We start from the raw sequence: 20,566 nt of genomic DNA, 5'->3' as shown, positions 1-20,566 counted from the left end.
TCAAGTGTTTTGTATAAAGAGATAGAATCATAGAATAATAGGACTGGAAGGGACCTCAAGAGGTCATCGAGTCTAGCCCCCCGCCCTCAAGGCAGGACCAAGCTCCGTCTACACCATCCCTGACAGATGTCTATCTAACCTGTTCTTAAATATCTCCAGAGAGGGAGATTCCACCACCTCCCTTGGCAATTTATTCCAATATTTGACCACCCTGACAGTTAGGAATTTTTTCCTAATGTCCAATCTAAACCTCCCCCGCTGCACTTTAAGCCCATTACTCCTTGTCCTGTCCTCAGAAACCAAGAGGAACAAATTTTCTCCTTCCTCCTTGTGACACCCTTTTAGATATTTGAAAACCGCTATCATGTCCCCCCTTAATCTTCTTGGCTTAGGAAAACAAAGTATGAAACTCTACCTTGTACTAAAATCTGAAGTTCTAAGAGCTCAACTAAACTTTTTGTTGTTTTCAATTAAATCTTTCATTTACATGTGGCTCAGAGCTACCTTATTCTGGCCAGAGCCAGCAGATAAAGATGCTGAAACACAATATGAGGGACTGTTCAACTGATACTTGAATCCTCATGATCAACCCTGTTCAACTTAGTTTTCCAGCCTTTTTTTATACTATAGTTCAATGATCTCCAACCTTTTTAAGCACAAGACTGCTTTTTTAATTTAAGTGCAATCCAAGATCTACCTCAAACCCAAATACCTTTGCCCTGCCTCCTTTGTGCCCCTTCTCTGAGGCCTCACCCCTGCTCACTCCATCCTCCCTTTCTTCCCTTCCCTCCCTCCTTGTCACCAGGCTGGGGCAGAGGGTTGGGGTGCAGGCTCTGGTCTTGGATTAAGGGATTTGGAGTGTAAGAGGGGCTCTGTTTAGCTTGGGGAAGGCAGTTTGGGTGCCGGAGGGGATCCTAGGTGCAGGCTCTGGGAGGGTGTTTGGATGCAGGGGTACTCAGGGCTAGGGCAGGGACTTGGGGTGCAGCAGGAGGTTCATGACTGGGGTAGGGGTTTGGGATGTGGGCTCCAGTTGGGCATTGGTTACCTCAGGTGGCTCCTGGTTGGTGGTGCAGTGGGGCTAAGGCAGGCTCACCCCGTTCTCATTTGGCACCACTCCCAAAAGCAGCCAGCAAACTCCATTCCAAATCCTGTTGTGCCCCCTCTCTGTTCAGTGGAGGTAGGATTCAGGTTGGGAGAGGGGGCACCTTGACATCGGCCCCCCTCTTCTCCCTCCTCTGCCCTGCACAGAAAGCGGGAGATTCCTGAGGAGACAGCTTCAAGGCAAAAGGGCAGGAGGTACAGAGCAGTGGGGGGAGGGGCAGCTGAAGTGGTGGTAGTTGATAGCTTCTTGGCCAAACCAGTCAAGATCACCTGTCAGAGGTGCCAAGATCTACCAGTAGATGCCGATCTACTGGTTGGTGACCACTGCTCTAGTTCATTTGAAGTCCACCCATTAGTCATTGTAAGACCACCTTCCACTTAATTACCTTCCTTCTGAGAACACTTGAAGTTCTGTATTTGTGAATTTATAGAACGTGTTCAGTAGACTTTTGCATCTTTTTAGTATTGTGTTGCACTTCCTTTCCTAGTGTTTTTCCCACACTTATATGTCCCCAGAATGTGTATCCAGATGATCAGACATCCAGATGACTGGTCAGACTCTGTCTAACTTACTTAATTATCAGTCTATGAGATTTCATTCTAAATTGTATAAAAACGTGATGTATAGAATGCAGGATTTAAGCACAAGAAATGGGTCCATAGTATGTTTAAAACTGTTACCTAAATATATGTTATTTGAGTGGTAAGATTATTTTTAAACTCACTATATATGCTATATTAAACACCAAGAAGGATTAATGCTTTATTTTAACTTCCTTGGTTAATGTTTTAATGCAAGTATTGTTTTGGATCTGTACCAATGAAAGCAGATGTGGATCCAGCAGTCATAGATTAGCACACCTGCCAAGTGCTGAGGATCAAAGAGAGGATCATTGTTTGGGGGAATGGGGACTTTCACTGAAAAGCCTGATTGCCTCCCTTGCATCTGATGTAGATTCTGAGTCGGAGATGAGGGAGGTGAGGCAGAGCTCAGCTGCAGGCACAAGGGAAAAGTAACAGCTAAGGAGTTGCTTATGGGAGTTCCTGGTTTCATTCTTGTCAGCTATTAGCTAAGAACCTGACAGAAATTTAAGAAAGTGAGATTTACATACATTTGTGATCATGAACATTATTTTAAAAAGACATATTTGGGAATGTTTCTTAACAAGAAAGAGTGATTCAGTAGTGTAGCTACCAATCTATTACAAAAATAAAACTTAGACAACTAAGTTTATATTCTGGTGTTATATAGAGTTTACAATGAACTTCTCCTGTTGTTTATAAGATAAAAATCTCTGAAAAGTCATGTGTTGGTTCAATATGCTTCTTTCTAAATAGTCAACTTACAAGTGAAAATCCATGCATCATGACACCATGTGGCTAAATTAAATTAAAACTTTGAGCTCTCAGAGATAGTATTTGCAAATATGTGCTACCTATATGTCTCAGAGATGAATATAGCTTTTATTTTCTTCTGAAAACTAACTCCATCTCAGATTTAAAATATTTAGAAGGAAAAACTGTTTAATATAAGATTTCATAATGAAACAGTTTCCAGGTACACTATTTCTGATTAATACATATAGAGTGTGTAACAACACATATTGGCCATGATTTTTTAAAATATTGCTCTATATGGACTTTTTTTTTTAAGGAACAGCAAGATGAGTTGTTCCTTAAGGTAAATATTAACTTTGGATTTTCTTCTGTCGGTATGTGCTTAAGTAAATAAACTTGCCAATATTTATTGGCATTAATGGATGTTAAATAGCTATGTGACCTGTTTTTAAAATCCCATTTAAAATCAAGATTGGATGTTTTTCTAAAAATGGCCTCTAGTTCAAACAGATATTAACTTAGGGAAGTTTTACAGTGTGTTACACAGGAGGTCAAACTAGATGATCATGGTTTCCTTCTTGCCTTATAATCTGTGAATTTATGGAGGTCATGTGGCTTCCTGGAAGGATTGCATTATAACAGCCATAGTTTATTCATGAATAGAGAAACTAATATAATTAAACACAATGCCAAGTGGGAAGGTCTGGTAGAAGTTAAAATCTGGAGAACCATGTCATCCTGAGAGACATACAATATGATGTAAGTACAGAATGCAGAATAATAATTTATCTCCCAGTTCCAGGTTCTGTCATTTAGTTTTTGGTCCGTAGGGGTAGTGATGAGCAGCTCTTATCTGTAGGTAGTTCCAGCTTCGTGTGCATAAGCCACTTCTTCCTGGGTGAATTCTGTGCTACTGCTCACAGGCATAATTGAGCCATGCATATTTTAAATATTTTGCACAGAACAAAGCTGCTGTTGAAAAGTTGCTGCAGTTCTGCATTTTACCCACCAGAGGCTACAGTGATGCTAGAACACAACAGCCGCCTCCAGCAGAAAATAGCCTCTGCAGTTCCTCTTTTTGCCCATTGAGAGTGTGTTGTGGCAGAACATAGTAGTGACTCCCAGACAGCTAGGGAGGAAAAAGAGCTTGCCTTCTTCACAGTGTCTGTCAGGCCAAGTCAGGAAACAGGGGCTATAGAGGAGACAGACAGCATGTGGTGCTGGAGGATTAGACAGCGGCACTTAAGGTCTAGTGGAAGAAGACAGACTAGGGGTTGAATGGGAGTGAAGATGCAGGGCCACATGGGCAGGGGCAAGGGACAGGATGCAGAGCTTCAGGGGTAAGGTGGTGGTTGCCGGGGCACAGAAATGTATGGAGGGGTACAGTGCCACTGTGATATGGGGGAGTAGGCGCCTGAGTGGAGGTGGAGGGACACATGTAAAGGGTGTTCAAGGACATGTGATAGTGCACATGGGGACAGGGGAGATGTATCTGACTGAATGGAAGAGGCAAGGGGTCAGCCAAAGTCTGCATGGAAGAAGCTTCTTCACAGTCCCTCCCCAACTTCTAAAAAAACCTGTTCCATACTTTTCCTAACCACACTCATCAACCCTCTAAGTTCACACCCAGGCTCCTTTCCAGCAATTATTTTCCTCTCCCTCAGCTCCTCCATTACCCCTGATTCCCCCAGCCTTTGAGCTGTTTCTGGGAGAAGGGGAGATCTATTAGCTCTATTAGATCTATTAGACTCTGTTGTGTTTTAAATAAATTATTACTGCAGAAGTATATGGCTGTGACCTTGCCCTCTTTGAAGTGATGTACATGATAAGGATGCAACAGCATCAAAGCCCTTGAATAGCTAAAGAGAAAATGGACCTTCACTGAGTGATTATGATGCGCGCTGTGCCTGGATACTCACAGCACTTTCCTTCCATTTGTCACACATGTAAGAGTTAGAAAATATCTAGGCAGTGTTAAAGATATGTTTTTGTTTTCATACATTCAATATTATGATGTTCTTTTATGTTAACCTTATTATGTAAATAGCTTTCCTGGGTATGTTAAATAATTTTCTCTCATTCTGTAAACTTTGCTGTTAGTACAGAAAAACCAGTCTTTTCCAGTGATCTTTGTGATGATTCAGTGATCATTCTTGCTTCTGTGCATTCAGCATGAAACTTGTGGGAAGTGGTCACAGCTCAAAATTGTTGAACTTTTTAGGGGAGTCATATGGCACACTCATGTTGTGATTTAGACTGGGGCGCACATTTTTAGGTCAGTTGCTCTCCTAGCTCTTGTCAGTAGTAGAGCTCTCTGGAGATTATTACATGGTTCACTTTCCAATTTATGGTGGAACTCTTGCTTCACGGTATCTCCATCATATACCTATACTTTCTAACGTCTTCCTAATCAGCATTTTCTCCTGTCCAGTCAGCATGTTGGTTATGCCTTGACTAAATGCTGTTTGCAAATCTTGGCTCAACAGAAATAAAGACATTATATTGGTAGCTCTGTTAACTCTGACAACTTTGGGTCCAAACCCTAGTAGGAGAGGCAGGGGCTGATCCCATCATGCTGCTAAAAGTCTGGCCACAAATAATTACAAGGATCCGGGCACTTGTTTGAACTCCCATACTGGGATCCTTGTGCTGCTTATTGTCATGAAAGAAGATAGAATTGGAGGCTTTGTGTTTTTCAGCAAGTACTGGTATATAAAATCATCCCTGCTTCTCAGGAGAAATGTGCCATAAGGACTAACAACTTTAAGTGGAGGGGGAAAAAACTGTGCTATGGTATGCTCAGGCCTAATGTGAACTCTACTGAATGTCCATTTAAAAACTTGACTGCCTTCTTTATTTGTTTGAGGTTAAATTTAAAAACTTATTCTGTACGGTTTCATCTCTGTTATTTTAGACTGTCATGAATTAGTTAAATATAGACCAGTGTTGCTCCAGCCTAATAGGAACTGATGTATTTAAAAAGCGTTATTAAATAAACCCTGGTATGGGGGGATAATAATACAGTATTTTTTTAGGTGGCAGCGACTACAGCTTCAACTGTGAGTTTGGGGCATCTCACTGTTTGAGCTACATTAATAATACATTTTCATTGATAAGGTTATGGATGCATCCTAAATTTACTCAAAAGAATTCTGTCTTAATGACCAAGTCATTCTAATAACATTTCTCCCTCATTTCTTAATGCCCATCCCAACAGGGATCTCGCCACAAATTGAATATGAAAATTGCATTGGACATTTATCTGGAGCTGATCAAGGCCCTGCAAAAATCTTTCTAGTCTTGTCTTTCTTTTCACACCAGTACAGATTTTGCTGTTGGCAAGAGAACTATGTCTAGACTGTCTGATTGCATATGTTACAGCCTGGCGGGTGTGGAGCTTAAAGATCATGTCAAAGCTCATTCCATTAGGGACAGTGCAGCCTTGGATACTAACCTCATATCTATTCCTATTCAAGAAATTTGCAAAACAACCAAACATTATTCTTTGAACACATTAACAGAGCACCAGTGCTTTAGTTTTAGAATATTTTAGACAATAATTATTGTGTTTCATGTTACAGAAGTAAACACTTTGGTAGTGCTGGAATGTTTACTATTAGAAAACTCAAATAAACAGACATTCCCAAGATAAGGGATTCAAAATCCTTGCTTCTCCCTTCTGTTCCCCCTCCCACTCTGCCTTCCCAACCAACAGATTTATTCTTCGTCAAAATATTTATATCCTTTCAACAAGCGTTCATGTTAAAGAGGTATCTTAGTACTTCCCATATTTTATTTACACATATACACACACACACTGCTGTCTTCATTCACCTAACCTGCCCCCCATCAGAATTCAATGAAATTCTATCATTTGTTATCTAGACTTAGTCTTGTACTTTAAAATTGACTTTTATTTGCAAGTTCCTCTTCTCACCTTTGTAAGGCACTGACCTGGAATGCAGAGAGGTCAGCTAGTTGCCTGAGTGAAACTTGTGTAATATGGAGGCATCTGTTGGTGCCTCAGAGACTAAAAATTGTAGACTGAGTGAATTTCTTCCTCATCTCATGCTGGAAATATGGCCCCCAGAGTATTCATCCATAGGTATGCACATGTCTCTACACACAAGAATTACAGGTAACTAATCTCTTTTAACATGTAGTTTATATGGTGTAACAACTACTAAAAGGGAATAAATAGCATCATTTTGATTGACCTACTGATTCATACCACATTTATCAAAGACACGTGGCAGCTACTATAAATGATGTGGCGGAGTGGCACTGTATGTGAAAGATAATGTAGAATCAAATGAAATAAAAATCTTAAATGAATCAACATGTTCAATAGAATCATTATGGATAGTAATTCCATGTTCCAATAATAAGAATTTAGCAATGGGGATATATTATCAACCACCTGACCAGGACAGAGATATTGACATTGAAATGCTGAGGGAGATTAGAGAGGCTACCAAAATTAAAAAATCTATAATAATGGGGGATTTTAATTATCCCCATATTGACTGGGTACATGTCACCTCAGGAAGAGAAGCAGAGAGAAAATTTCTCAATGGCTTAAATGATTGCTTCTTGGAGCAGCTGGTACAGGAACCCACAAGGGGAGAGGCAATTCTCGATTTAGTCCTGAGTGGAGTTCAGGATCAGGTCCAAGATATAACAATTACAGGACCACTTTGTAATAGTGACCATAATATAATAACATTTAACATTCCTGTGGTGGGAAGAACACCTCCGCAGTCCAGCACTCTGGCATTTAATTTCAAAAAGGGGAATTACACAAAAATGAGGAGGTTAGTTAAACAGAAATTAAAAGGCACAGTGACTAGAGCCAAATCCCTGCAAGCTGCATGGACATTTTTTAAAGACACCATAATAGAGGCCCAACTTAAATGTATACCCCAAATTAAAAAACATAGTAAGAGACCTAAAAAAGAGTCATCGTGGCTTAACCACCATATAAAAGATGTAGTGAGGGGCAAAAGGGCATCTTTCAAGAAGTGGAAGTCAAATCTTAGTGAGATAAATAGAAAGGAATATAAACACTGTCAAATCAAGTGTAAAAACGTCATAAGAAAAGTAAAACAAGATTTTGAGGACCGGCTAGCCAAAAGCTCAAAAAGAAATAGCAAAATGTTTTTAAGTACATTAGAAGCAGGAAGCCTGCTAAAAAACCAGTGGGTCCCCTAGATGATCAAGATATAAAAGGAGCAATCAAGGATGATAAAACCATTTCAGAGAAACTAAATGATTTCTTTGCTTCAGTCTTCATGGCTGAGGATGTTAGGGAGATTCCCAAATCTGCACTGTCCTTTGTGGGTGATGAATCTGAGGAGCTGTCCTGGATTGAAGTGCCATTAGAGGAGGTTTTGGAACAAATAGAAAAACTTTGTTAACAAATCACCGGGACCGGATGGCATTCGTCCAAGGGTTCTAAAAGAACTCAAATGGGAAATTTCTGAACTATTATCTGTAGTTTGTAACCTATTCTTTAAATCAGCTTCTGTACCTAATGACTGGAAGATAGCTAACGTGACACCAATATTTAAAAAGGGCTCTAGAGGTGATCCTGGCAATTACAGACCAGTAAGTCTAACTTAAGTACAGGGCAAATTAGTCGAAACAATAGTAAAGAATAAAATTGTCAGGCATGTAGAAGAACATAATTTGTTGGACAAAAGTCAACATGGTTTCTCTAAAGGGAAATCATGTCTTACTAATCTATTAGAGTTCTTTGAAGGGGTTAACAAACATGCAGACAAGGGGGATCTAGTAGATACAGTATACTTAGATTTTCAGAAAGCCTTTGACAAGGTCCTCACCAAAGGCTCTTGTGTAAATTACATTGTCATGGGATAAGAGGGAAGGTCCTTTCATGGGTTGAGAACTGGTTAAAAGACAGGAAACAAAGGGTAGAAATAAATGGTACATTTTCAGAATGCAGAGGGGTATCTAGTGGTGTCCCCTAAGGGTCAGTTCTGGAACCAATTCTGTTCAACTTATTCATAAATGATCTGGAGAAAGGGGTAAGCAGTGAGGTGGTAAAGTTTGCAGATGAAACCAAACTGTTTAGGATAGTCAAGACTGAAGCAGACTGTGAGGGACTCCAAGAAGATCTCACCAAAATGAGTGATTGGGCAACAAAATGTGGATAAGTGTAAAGTAATGCACATCGGGAAAAATAACCTCAACTATACGTGCAGTATGATGGGGGCTAATTTGGCTACAACAAATTAGGAAAGAGATCTTGGAGTTACCATGGACAGTTCTCTGAAAACTTCCACACAGCGTGCAGCGGCAGTCAAAAAGGCAAATAGGATGCTAGGAATTATTAAGAAAGGGATAGAAAATAAGACCCAGAATATCTTACTGCCCTTGTATGAAACTATGGTACGCCCACATCTTGAATACTGTGTACAGATGTGGTCTCCTCACCTCAAAAAAGATATTTTGGCCTTGGAAAGGGTTCAGAAAAGGGCAACTAAAATGATTAGGGGTTTGGAATTGGTCCCATATGAGGAGAGGTTAAAGCGACTGGGACTTTTCAGTTTAGAAAAGAGGATACTGAGGGGGGATATGATAGAGGTATATAAAATCATGAGTGGTGTGGAGAGGGCCGATAAAGAAAAGTTATTTATTAGTTCCCTAAATAGAAGAACTAGAGAACACCAAATGAAATTAATGGGTAGCAGGTTTAAAACTAATACAAGAAAGTTCTTCTTCACACAGCGTGTAGTCAACCTGTAGAACTCCTTGCCAGAGGAGGCTGTGAAGGCTAGGACTATAATACAGTTTAAAGAGAAGCTAGATAGCATACTGGGCTAGATGGACCTTTGGTCTGACCCAGTACGGCCATTCTTATGTTCTTACATTCTTATGAAATGTGACCATCCGAAATTGGTCAGTTCACTGGTGTAGAAAATGAGCTGGATGTTGTGCCTACTTTGTCTACCTTTCTTTGCTCCCTGTCGAGTAACTGATGCCTGCACTCTATGCTTGGCAACTATGGGCTCGTCTAGACTACGCTAGAGTGTCGAATGAGTAAATTCTGTGGAAATTTGCAAATCATCTTCTAATCTCACTTTTGAAAGCAGAAAGTTTAGGCTTTGTTTGGTGAAACTTCCGCCCCCCCTCCCCTTGTCAAAAAGCTGCTCTTCCTCAAAAAATGAGGTGTATGTGGCATTTCAACAAAGGGAGGGGGGATTCGCTGAAAAACTCGCACCTAAACTACTTTCACTTTCGAAAGCTCTGCTTTCGAAAAGTGATAGAAATGTAGCCGTGTTAGTCTGGTGTAGCTGAAACAAAATACAGGACTATGTAGCACTTTAAAGACTAACAAGATGGTTTATTAGATGATGAGCTTTCGTGGGCCAGACCCACTTCCTCAGATCAAATAGTGGAAGAAAATAGTCACAACCATATATACCAAAGGATACAATTTAAAAAAATGAACACATATGAAAAGGACAAATCACATTTCAGAACAGAAGGGAGTATCCGTCTGCTATGTACATGGGACAAACATCTCAGACACTTTGCCAAAGAATCAATGTCCACAAAACAGACATTAGACAGTATCACAAAGAAAAAACAGATGCTTGCCATTTCAACCAGAAAGGACACTGTCTCAATGACCTACTCACCTGCATCCTACTTCAGAAGACATTCAAATCTGCACTTGAAAGGGAATCCTCTGAACTGGCATTCATGCTAAAATTTGACACTCTCCGCGGGGGGGTTGAACAAAGACCCCAGCTATCTTACCCATTACAAAGATAGCTTCCCCAATTATCACCTCTAATACTATTAACTCACAGACATCTACCCTTCCCCACCTCTAATATCATTAACTCACAGGCATCCCCCTTCTGTTCTGAAATTTGATTTGTCCTTTTCATAGGTGTTAATTTTTTTTAATTGTATCCTTTGGTATATATGGCTGTGACTATTTTCTTCCACTATTTGATCTAAGGAAGTGGGTCTGGCCCATGAAAGCTCATCATCTAATAAACCATCTTGTTAGTCTTTAAAGTGCTACATAGTCCTGTATTTTGTTTCTGCTTTCGAAAGTGAGATTGGAATTCCCTGGAATTTGCATATACTCTTTTGACACTCTAGCGTAGTCTAGATGAGCCTTATATGTCTGTGAAAGAAAAGGGAAGAGGGCCTAGTGCTCTCTCTTCCTCCTTTGAACTCATATAGAATGAGTTGTAATCTGGCTCTATGTATCTTAGGTAACTTTTGAACCGTTCCTTTCATTTTAACCTTTGTGATTTAGCTTCTGAAAATTCAGTAAAAATTAAGTTTATAACCCACCCTCCTCCCCCCACAGAAATCCCTGTAGCCCCAAAACCCCATAAGTACAGGAAGGATTAGTGTTTAAGGTGTTTCTGTTTTTCTAGAAACTGCTAAAAGTCATAAAGTGGATGTTGGGAGGTTTCTGTCACTGACGAAATGTCCATGAGAGTCTCATTGAAGCATACAATAAGGAACGCTACATGTGATATTTCTCATCATTGAACTTTAAGCCCACAACCATTTTTTCATGTAGCATTCCCTCCCCTTTAACCATGCTGGGATTTTTTTCTGCTTTTCTTTTATTGATTTATTTAGCTTTTGGATGCTGGACAAAAATAAAGTTCCTACAAATACGTAATTCTTTACTCTTATGTGCTAACTTTTGTTTGTTTCATAGGAGATGATACATTAAAAACATGGGATATCAGACAATTTAAGAAACCTCTAAACTCAGTTGAAGGTCTGTCCAGCTTCTTCCCAATGTAAGTACTTTATTCATTTATTCCAGCAAATAGAAGGGGCTGCAGAAACAGCCAAGGAGGGACTGCTGTAGTGGAAGGTAGGAGGGAAAAATGGGTCGCTGCTCCTTTGTGTCCCCCCACCTTTCAGTTTTCTTTTCATGTGTTTTATTGCCTCCTAACTAAATCCAGCCACCTCCAAAACTATGGGAATTGTGCAGGTAATGTGATTGCTGTCATCACATAGTTCACTCTGTATGAGTGTTTTGCTTCCTTCCCCAAAAAGGGCTGGATTAACTCTTCTGGGGGCCTGGGACCAGTAGATTTTGTAGAGCCCCCTAGACTCTGGGATGGAACGAAAAATGAGGGGTTCATTATGTAGGAGGAGTCTGCCAAGGTGTGGGGTGGAGGTCTGTTTTGGAGGTAGGGTTTAGGAGCAGACTGGGGGAGTAGGGTCTGGAAGGGAGGTAAGGTACAGTAGTGGGGTGGGGATGCAGCATCTAGGGGAGTGTGGAGGGGGTAGGGAATTGGGGTACTTACCTGGTGTAGCTCCCGATGGGGAGCTGGTAGCTCTGCACTACCTTTCACCTGCAGACACTGCTGCCATCACTCCCATTGGCTGTGATTCCCTACATGCAAATGCCTCAAGCAATGATGCACACAGTTCCAGGCCGTGGGGGCAGAGAGGGAATGGCAGCATGCGTAGCTGCAGCCCAGGGTCCCTGGGGAAGGGAGGCCTGTAGGCTCAGTCAGTTACAACTCTCAAGGAAGAGTTTTATAATTTTCAAATGAAAGCTAGGAAATAAGCCAAAAACAGGCTCAGTTTTGGACTTGGACTTCTTTCCTTGTTTCTAGCATTGAACAAAAGGAAGGAGTATGATATAAAACAGTTTTGTACATCTATTGTAAGTGACCAGGGTGTAGGTCATCTGGCCTGGAAGGTATGACTGAGTGGAGGCCTACCCATCAGGGATGGGAGTCACCTGACAGGGTTTGGAATAAATGCATGGCCAGAGACCATTAACAAAAGTCAGGGTCAAAGTCAGGCCAGGTTTGGACACCGGAAATTGGAAGTAGTATCAAATTAGAATCAAGAAGCAGGGTCAGTGTCGCACTGAAGTCGATGAAGTTGAAGGGAATACCAAGCTAGAATCAAAAAGTAGGAATCAAGGTCGAAGTCAAGCTGGAGTCAGAGACTGGAGAACAGAGGATGAGACAAAGTCTGGCTTTGCTGCAAACCAAAGTCTATGTGGCTGCCCAGACAACTTCCTGAGGTAATCTCTGAGTTAAGTAGGGTCACTGGCTTGACCCATCAGAGGGCTGCATGGAACTTTCACTCTGCATCTCTTAGATGGAGCTTCATGTGGTGCCTAATCTCTACAGGGCTCCCTGATTGTGCCTCTGTATGGCCTTCTGGTGGTAGTGTGTGAATGTCAACTGTTCCAGGCTCTGCTGAGCTGGATTTTAGTTCCTAGGTTTTTCAATTGCTGTTAGGGATGTAAAATCTCTATTAATCAGTTAACTGCAAGTGGCTGGCCACTGGCTCCCAGATCCTGGCTCCTGGCCCTGCATGGGGGCCTAGTGGGGCTGGAGCAGCACTCTGCCTATGGCAGCAACAGACGGGGAGCTACTCTCAGGGAACCAGTAACTGTTACCTTGTAAGCATCACCCTTACCCATTTGCATCCCTAATTGCATTTGGAATTCATGTGGTAGATATTTCCAAACAGATTTCTGACTCCTTTATTTATTCATTAATTTGGAAACTGCTGATGGTTTGCTTTCTGTGCTGAAATTTTGACAAGACTTCTGTTAGAAATGCCAAATTTGGATGTTTTGTACACAGATTTACTTGTATGTATGATTTTAGTTGTCAGATGTAGTAAAGCCTTTGGCAATAGGTTTTAAAAACCTTCTGTATTAACTGTAACAGATAAAAGGGATTGCTTTGAAGATTTGTTTAACTGTATTTGAAATGATGTTCCCATAAACATCATACAGATATGCTCATTGTGATGATGATTTATTTGATCAATAGGACAGATTGCTGTTTCAGTCCAGATGATAAGCTAGTTGTCACGGGGACCTCTGTTAAGAAAGGCGGTGGCAATGGAAAGCTTATTTTTTTTGAACGGGAGACATTCCAGAAGATGTATGAAATAGAAGTCACAGATGCTGTATGTATTTTATTTTTCTTATATGATAAATTCAAAATGTAAATTATATCAAGTGATCTTATTTTTTGCATTTCATGCATGAAAAATAATGTAGCACATCTCCCTTTTATGTGCCTATAATTCCCATTAACATTCACATAACCTTAATCCCATTTTTGAAGGCATTCCTGAATGAAGATGATGTAAAATTCTCTGGAAAAAACCATCCTTTATTTATTCATTTAAATGTTGGATGTCTTTGAAACGGAAGGAAAGTGTCTACTTTGATAGCCACGCCTCTACTAAATGTGCTTCCGAAGGAACTTATTTCATACACTCTCCAGATTTGAAACCATGAAGAAGTTCTAAAATTCTGACACGTGTCTGTGCCATTGAATCTACCAGTTTTCATGTTAAAAGATTTAGCTCTTTTGGGGAGGGGAACTCGTATTTGACCCCAATAGTTGGAGGTATCAGTGCTATGAGTAACTGTAGAACCCCTCACACTCTTCTGTTAAAATGTAAGTCACCAATCTGACACCCTTGAACAAGTAATACCCTTTGTTAGCGGAAATATGCAGTCCTAAGATGCTTGAACCTGTAATACAAGACGGTATGACTTGAACAGCCCAACTATTTCTTAATACAATAGTGGAGACTATGTCATATAAAGCAATTGCCGGCAAGAAGGTAGTGTGATGGAGTGCAGTCATAGAAAACCCTTTGGGAGTGTGTCCCGGACTGTTGACAAAGCCACTGACACTCACCTCTTTGCTTTCTGGGGCTTCTCACCACCCTGTCCTGCTGGGCTAGCTCACCTGGTCTCCCCCAGCCAAGGCACAGAGCTGAGCTTACCGTCCCTCTGAGGAGCAATATGGGCACTGAAACACTTCAGGTCTGAGGAAAATGCAGATTTGGAGCCAGCTTCCAGGGAAACAACTCCCCAAATGGGATCAGAACCCCAAATGAATTATTAGATAAGCCCCCTTTAACAATGAAAAGTGGATGTACACACTTATTACTCCCCCCAGGAAACAATTATTTAACCAGGCTTGATGGTAAATACAAGTGATTTTATTAAGTACAAGAAGTAGGATTTAAGAGGTTGAAAGCGAAAACAGGCAGAGCAAAGTGAATTACAAATTTTAAATAACGAACGCAAACCTAATTTTTAGACATACTAAAGTTTATTACAAACTCACCCTAAAACTGTTCTTATTCCAGCTAAGCCTCCAGCTAAGTTCCCTGGCATCTCTGGTTCATGCCCTTGGGAGTGCCATGCCAGCCAAAGACAAAGAACTGAAAAACTTTGCATCTTAAATAGCCTCCCTTTCAGGTGGGAATTCTCAGTGTTACATTCTCTGCTTTCATGGAAAATTACCTGGTCAGCCTCTGGCAGTCACATGACTTCCTAAGACCAACCACTGCTAAGACTTAAAGGACAAACAGGGCTGTTTATAGGTGATCACTCAGACATTGAAGGAAACATCCTTGATGGCTTTGATTTGCACATTGAAAACCATAAACCATTCCGTACTCCATATATCTAACTTTATGCACAAGAACAATACAGGCACCAAAATAAGATCTACAGATCCAGCAGACTGAGATATTAAAATTAATAGGTTACATGAGGTATTTTGTCCAAAGAATCTTTGAGATGTACATAGTTGTGTCCATAAGTCAATTTCATAAAGCATGGTGGGGCGGGGGATAAAACTGCCACATGTAGATTGTAGAAGTCAGGGAGAGGAGCAGAGATGTGGATGTCTGTGCATCAAATATGAAGCATCCACTATAGCTGATGAGGCAGAATATCAGGTGGCCAATTAAATGTCTTACTGGGCTTACTAAGTCAGCTCATTGATTCCCCTTTTATGACATGAGAACCTCCTATTGACCCACCTGTTGAAACGTATCAGTCTTCACTGAGGGTATGTCTACACTACCACCCTAGGAAGCCTAGTCCGAACTACCTAGTCCGTGCCGTGTGTAGCCGCGCGGCACGGAGTCCGCACTAACGGACATTTAAAAATGGCGGCGCCAGGCTTTATGCAAATGAAGCCCGGGAAATTCAAATCCCAGGCTTCATTTGCAACTCCGGTTGCCTACATACCACCCTAGTTCGAACTAGGATGGTAGTGTAGACATACCTTGAGGCAGCAGCATGAAGTAATGGGGGCTCCTTGGGAGAGGCGTCGGAGTGCACTGGCTGCCAGCCCCACTAGACTATAGAATAGACTAGTAACCAATAAGAATTCATGAGGTTAATCAACTATTAAATTAACCATTATTTAACATCCCTACACAGGAGTGAGAGCTGGGAACTGGTCATAATGGCTGCATCTCCTCCTGGCAGGTGGAGAGAGGCTCATTTTATAATTGCAGTCAGAAGAGATTTGTAGAGACTCATCTTGAGTGGTAATCCAGTCAGTATGATGTCTTTTATAGTAGAGTAATTCCTCATCTATTAATCTGTTTCTCTGAAAATGTCGTTTAATTGTATTTCTACTCACCCATCCAAGTTCTCTGAGTTAGGAAGGGAAATAGCTTTTTTAATTACTGACTTTTGTTTTGGTTGATAGTCTTGTCCTAACATAACAGTTCTTTAGAATTACTGGAAATGTCCAAATGCTTGCAATTTGGGGAATGATCTACTTCTCACTTGTCGAGGCGCTGAAGCAAGATGTCTTTCTAGACGGTACTGGGGCACTGACAGCTGTTTTCAGAATTGAGAGGGGGGTGAACTACTGTTGCCTCAGAGGACCAAATACGTGAGAAGTGTCGAGAGGATTTTTGCCCATCTCTTCTAAGGTGCTGAGACCCGAGAGTATTTAAAAATTCTTTTTTAAAAACCGTAATAAGAGACTTTTGTCCATAACCTTTAGTACTTCTACTTTTCCTAATTTGTACCTTTAAAATTTAAGATTGATAATCAGTGGATGAAATGGAGCAGCAATGGAATTACTAAATGAAGAATTAAGATTTACAAAAACTAGTCTCATGACATAATTTTCTATTGGCCAGTACTAATAATACTTCTGAAATTGGTCTGTCTAGAATCCAACTTCATTGCACATCTAAGAAAAACACTGTTCAACATATTAGCATTCATCTAAAAAGAAAAGGATAATTTATTTAAAAAGCTGTAATAAAATAAAATTAACCTGTTTTCTCAGTGCATTTCAGTTTCTTGCACAATTCAGCTTTTTCATTAGTATTTTCTTTTTCTTGTTTTTCTCAAATTGCAATGTAAGGTAAAGTGTAAACAAATCGAGGAAAGTTGAAAAATGAATGGATTTTAAGGGCAAACAGAGTTTTTGCAGTTTACAAATTGTTCATACTGTTTGCTGGAAAGATCACTGACTTACAAAGAGATTAATATCTTGTATGTGGTTTACAAAAAGATTCTTTCAGCAGTTTGGTACAAATTATTTATGTGCTTGCTTCTAAAAGATTTCATGGGTTTTTTTTTCTCTATGGTCACTTAAAATGTAAATAGAACACTTATTGTAATTGAAGATGGACATGTTCTTAGAGTGATTAAACATGTCCATTTCACTTTAGGCACAGTTGTCATAGAGATTTCCCTTAGCGGTTTCCATCAGGGGCCACACAGGTGCCCTCTGCTTCCACACACACCATACTCAGGCATAAATGGCTGAGCTGCCCCAACCTTCCTCAATTCCTTCCTCCCATCTATAGTGGTTGGTGGAACTCCATGTCTTTGTTTCTGCAAGTCTTTAAGCAAATCCTGCAAATAGTAGCCTTTGTTAGTTCATAAATATGTTTTAAAAATGTGTTGTTTTGTGTGGTTCCAGCCCTCGATGTGGTGCATCCCTCTTACACAGTATTCCTTTCAGACAAAGTTATGCTTAGGTTACATCCAAAAATAACCTTCCTGTTTCACATGAATCAATTGAATAGTAATAGAGATGTAGCCGTGTTAGTCTGATCTTGCTAAAACAAAAGGAAAAATTATGTATCATTTTAAAGACTAACAAGATGGTTTAATAGGTGATGAGCTTTCGTGGGCCAGACCTCAGATCATATTCTGGAAGAGAATTGGCATGAACATATATACCAAAGGAATACAATGAAAAAAGTGAAGACATTATTAAACTAACAAATCAGATTTAGTACAAAAGGTGGGGTGAGGGAGAGGGAGGATGGGAGGGAATAGCTATTTGAGTCAATGAATGGCTAATCAAGGGTGATAAGTGGGGAAGCTATCTTTGTAATGGTTAAGGTAATTAGCATCTTTGTTAAGACCCATTCGTAAAGTGTCAAATTTAAGCATGAATGAAAGTTCTGAAGTTTCCCTCTGTAATCTGGTGTTAAAGTCTCTTTGAAGTAAGCTGCGTGTAGTAAGGTCATTAAGAGTATGTCAAGGTAGGTTAAAATGAAAAGCAACTGGTTTTTCCTTATGAAGATGTCTGATGTCTGATTTGTGGGCATTAATTCTTTGGCGAAGTGTCTGAGAAGTCTGTCCAATATACATAGCAGAAGGACACTGTTGGCACATGATGGCATAAATTATATTTCTGGATCAACAGGAATATGTGTTCTTGATCATATAACTGACATGGTTAGGTCTAGTGATGGTGTCACCAGAGTAAATATGTGGACAAAGTTAGCAATGGGGTTTGTTGCAAGGGAAAGTTCCAGGGTTGGTATTAATGTGGTATGTCCTGTGGTTGTTGGTAAGAATCTCCCACACTTTTAAGAACACTATGCAATCACGGGGCCTCTGCCTCTGAGGCCATCTTTGGATCCACATCCATAACTTTGGATCTGACATCCATAACTGACCAGACACTGAAGTCTCCACCCTTTGGAAAACTGGTGAAGTTCGAATAGTGTCTGAACCCACTTTTAGTTGGAACTACTTGTGAGTCATCAATGGTAGAATGGACATGTGTAATCATTTGAAAAAGAAAAAAATGGTTACTAACTTTTTTGTAACTGCTGTTCTTCAAGATGTGTTGCACATGTTCATTCCATGATCCACCCACCTTTTCCTCTCTATTAAACTCTGTATGCTAGGAATGAACTGAGGGTAATTGGGGCAGCGTGGCCCTGCAAGCCTGTGTGTAATGCATGAAACAGCAGAGGGCACTCTGTTACCCTGTAGTAGAATGGACACATTTAACACATCTTAGAAAAACAAGTTACAGAAAAGTTAGTAACCATTTTTACTGTTGCTTGAAGCAGTTTGTCTCGTTCTCTCTCTTTCTCTGTACAGGTAGGTAGTTATATAGAAAAAATGTGGTAAAAGAGAGAGTGTCAGTACACAAATATATATTAGTTGGTGAAGAAGGACCACATCTGTTCAACAGGCTCATGCACGTAGTCTTGGTGGCTTGAAGCAGGAGTTAATCCAAATTCTTAAGGAAAACATGCATCACTAGCCATTTATTTCAATAATGAAAAGAAAATAAAGTGATTTATTAAGCACAATTATAAACCAGCTCTGGTGGTAAAGTGTATGTATTGGGAAGAAAAATATAATAACACTACTGTGTAGAAAGTTTAAACTATGCAGATAGTACAGTTTTTATAGCTGTTTTGTTTTGCTTCCATGTTTTTATTGCATTCCAACAATATACATAGATAATTCAGAAATGCTAATGGGCAGTAAACTTAATCTTAAACCTGCTTGGTAAATAGCCAGTGCATTTGGCCTGTAAATGAACCATGTGGGTAATGGGAATAAATTGAATGGGAATGTCTGATTAAAGTAGTGCCTGACATTCCTTTCCATCATACCAACCAAACCTTTTTTTCACCTCTTCTTTTAAGTTTTCATGGGAAAGTGCATTATTGCTTCAAAGCTGCTAGAATGAAACTATTTGGTTTTACTAATGGGTCAGCAGTGTGTTTGCCTCTTTGTTTTGACATATGCATTTTAATGCATCTACAATTTCTTTTAAGAGCTACTCTGCACTACAAGCACTATAGTGGTGCAGATGCATTGTAGTGCATCTGGAGAAGATGCTCTGTGCCAGTGGGAGAGCTATCCCATGCGCATAATAAAACCACTTCTTTGAGAGATGATAGTTGTATTAGCGAGAGAAACGCTCTTGCTGACATAGCACTGTCCACACTGGCACTTGGGTTAAGGTAATTTACATTGCTATGGGGCAAAGGTTTAGAGAACATGACCTATGAAGCCAGGCTTCATGAACTGGGCTTGTTTAGTTTGGAAAAAAGAAGATTAAGGGGGGACATGATAGCGGTTTTCAAATATCTAAAAGGGTGTCACAAGGAGGAAGGAGAAAATTTGTTCCTCTTGGTTTCTGAGGACAGGACAAGGAGTAATGGGCTTAAAGTGCAGCAGGGGAGGTTTAGATTGGACATTAGGAAAAAATTCCTAACTGTCAGGGTAGTCAAATATTGGAAGGGAGGTGGCCAAGGGAGGTGGTGGAATCTCCCTCTCTGGAGATATTTAAGAACAGGTTAGATAGACATCTGTCAGGGATGGTGTAGACGGAGCTTGGTCCTGCCTTGAGGGCGGGGGGCTGGACTCGATGACCTCTTGAGGTCCCTTCCAGTCCTATTATTCTATGATTCTATGGTTTATTCAAACTCCTGAGCATCATAAGTTATGCCAATATAAGCAGTAGAGGTTGAACCTCTCTAGACTGGTACCCTCTGGTTCTTACCAATGCCAAATCAGAGAATTTGCTGGACTATGGTAGGTTAATATTGTCTAGGAACATTACCAACATTTCCCCTGCACTGGGCTCTTAGAAGCAGCTCTGATTTAGGGATAAATTAGAGCTAAATTACAGAACAGAACACTGAGAGCCAGGACTGGTGCTTTAAACAAACTTCATGGGATCACAGACAAACAAACTTCTTGGCCACGTCCATGATAAGCGGACATCCGGCTAACTAAAATAATGCTGGACCATGGGTGTTGCCGGACCAGAGAATACCAGATCAGAGAAGTTCAACCTGTAGTGTGTAAAAATCCTAAGATACTTTCTAAGACTAAATGCTGTTGTTCATATTTCTGAACATCATGCCACCATGAAGAAACTGGGACTAAGAATAAAGCTTATTCAACAATAAATTCTTGCTGAATTAGAACTAAGAATTTGTAAATATGTAAGGTATATATGCAGGCATTTTAAAATCATGGCAGGACGTCTACTTGCTCCCGATCAGAACCCTTAGTTCCTCTACTCAC

At 40.3% G+C, this 20,566-nt stretch overlaps 1 protein-coding gene across 2 annotated transcripts in view; it reads left to right on the top strand.

Annotated features, from left to right (window-relative positions):
* Positions 1-20,566, top strand: part of WDR70 (WD repeat domain 70) — a 265,120-nt gene that overhangs the window by 222,331 nt on the left and 22,223 nt on the right. For both annotated transcript variants that reach the window (XM_006139468.4, XM_006139470.4), the window contains exons 12-13: positions 11,156-11,240; positions 13,254-13,392. In XM_006139468.4, coding sequence (XP_006139530.2) covers positions 11,156-11,240; positions 13,254-13,392 — 224 coding nt within the window. The remainder of the gene's footprint in view (positions 1-11,155; positions 11,241-13,253; positions 13,393-20,566) is intronic.

Source organism: Pelodiscus sinensis, chromosome 6 (assembly GCF_049634645.1).
Source record: "Pelodiscus sinensis isolate JC-2024 chromosome 6, ASM4963464v1, whole genome shotgun sequence".
Taxonomy (NCBI): domain Eukaryota; kingdom Metazoa; phylum Chordata; order Testudines; family Trionychidae; genus Pelodiscus; species Pelodiscus sinensis.
This window is presented reverse-complemented; position numbering and strand designations above follow the sequence as displayed.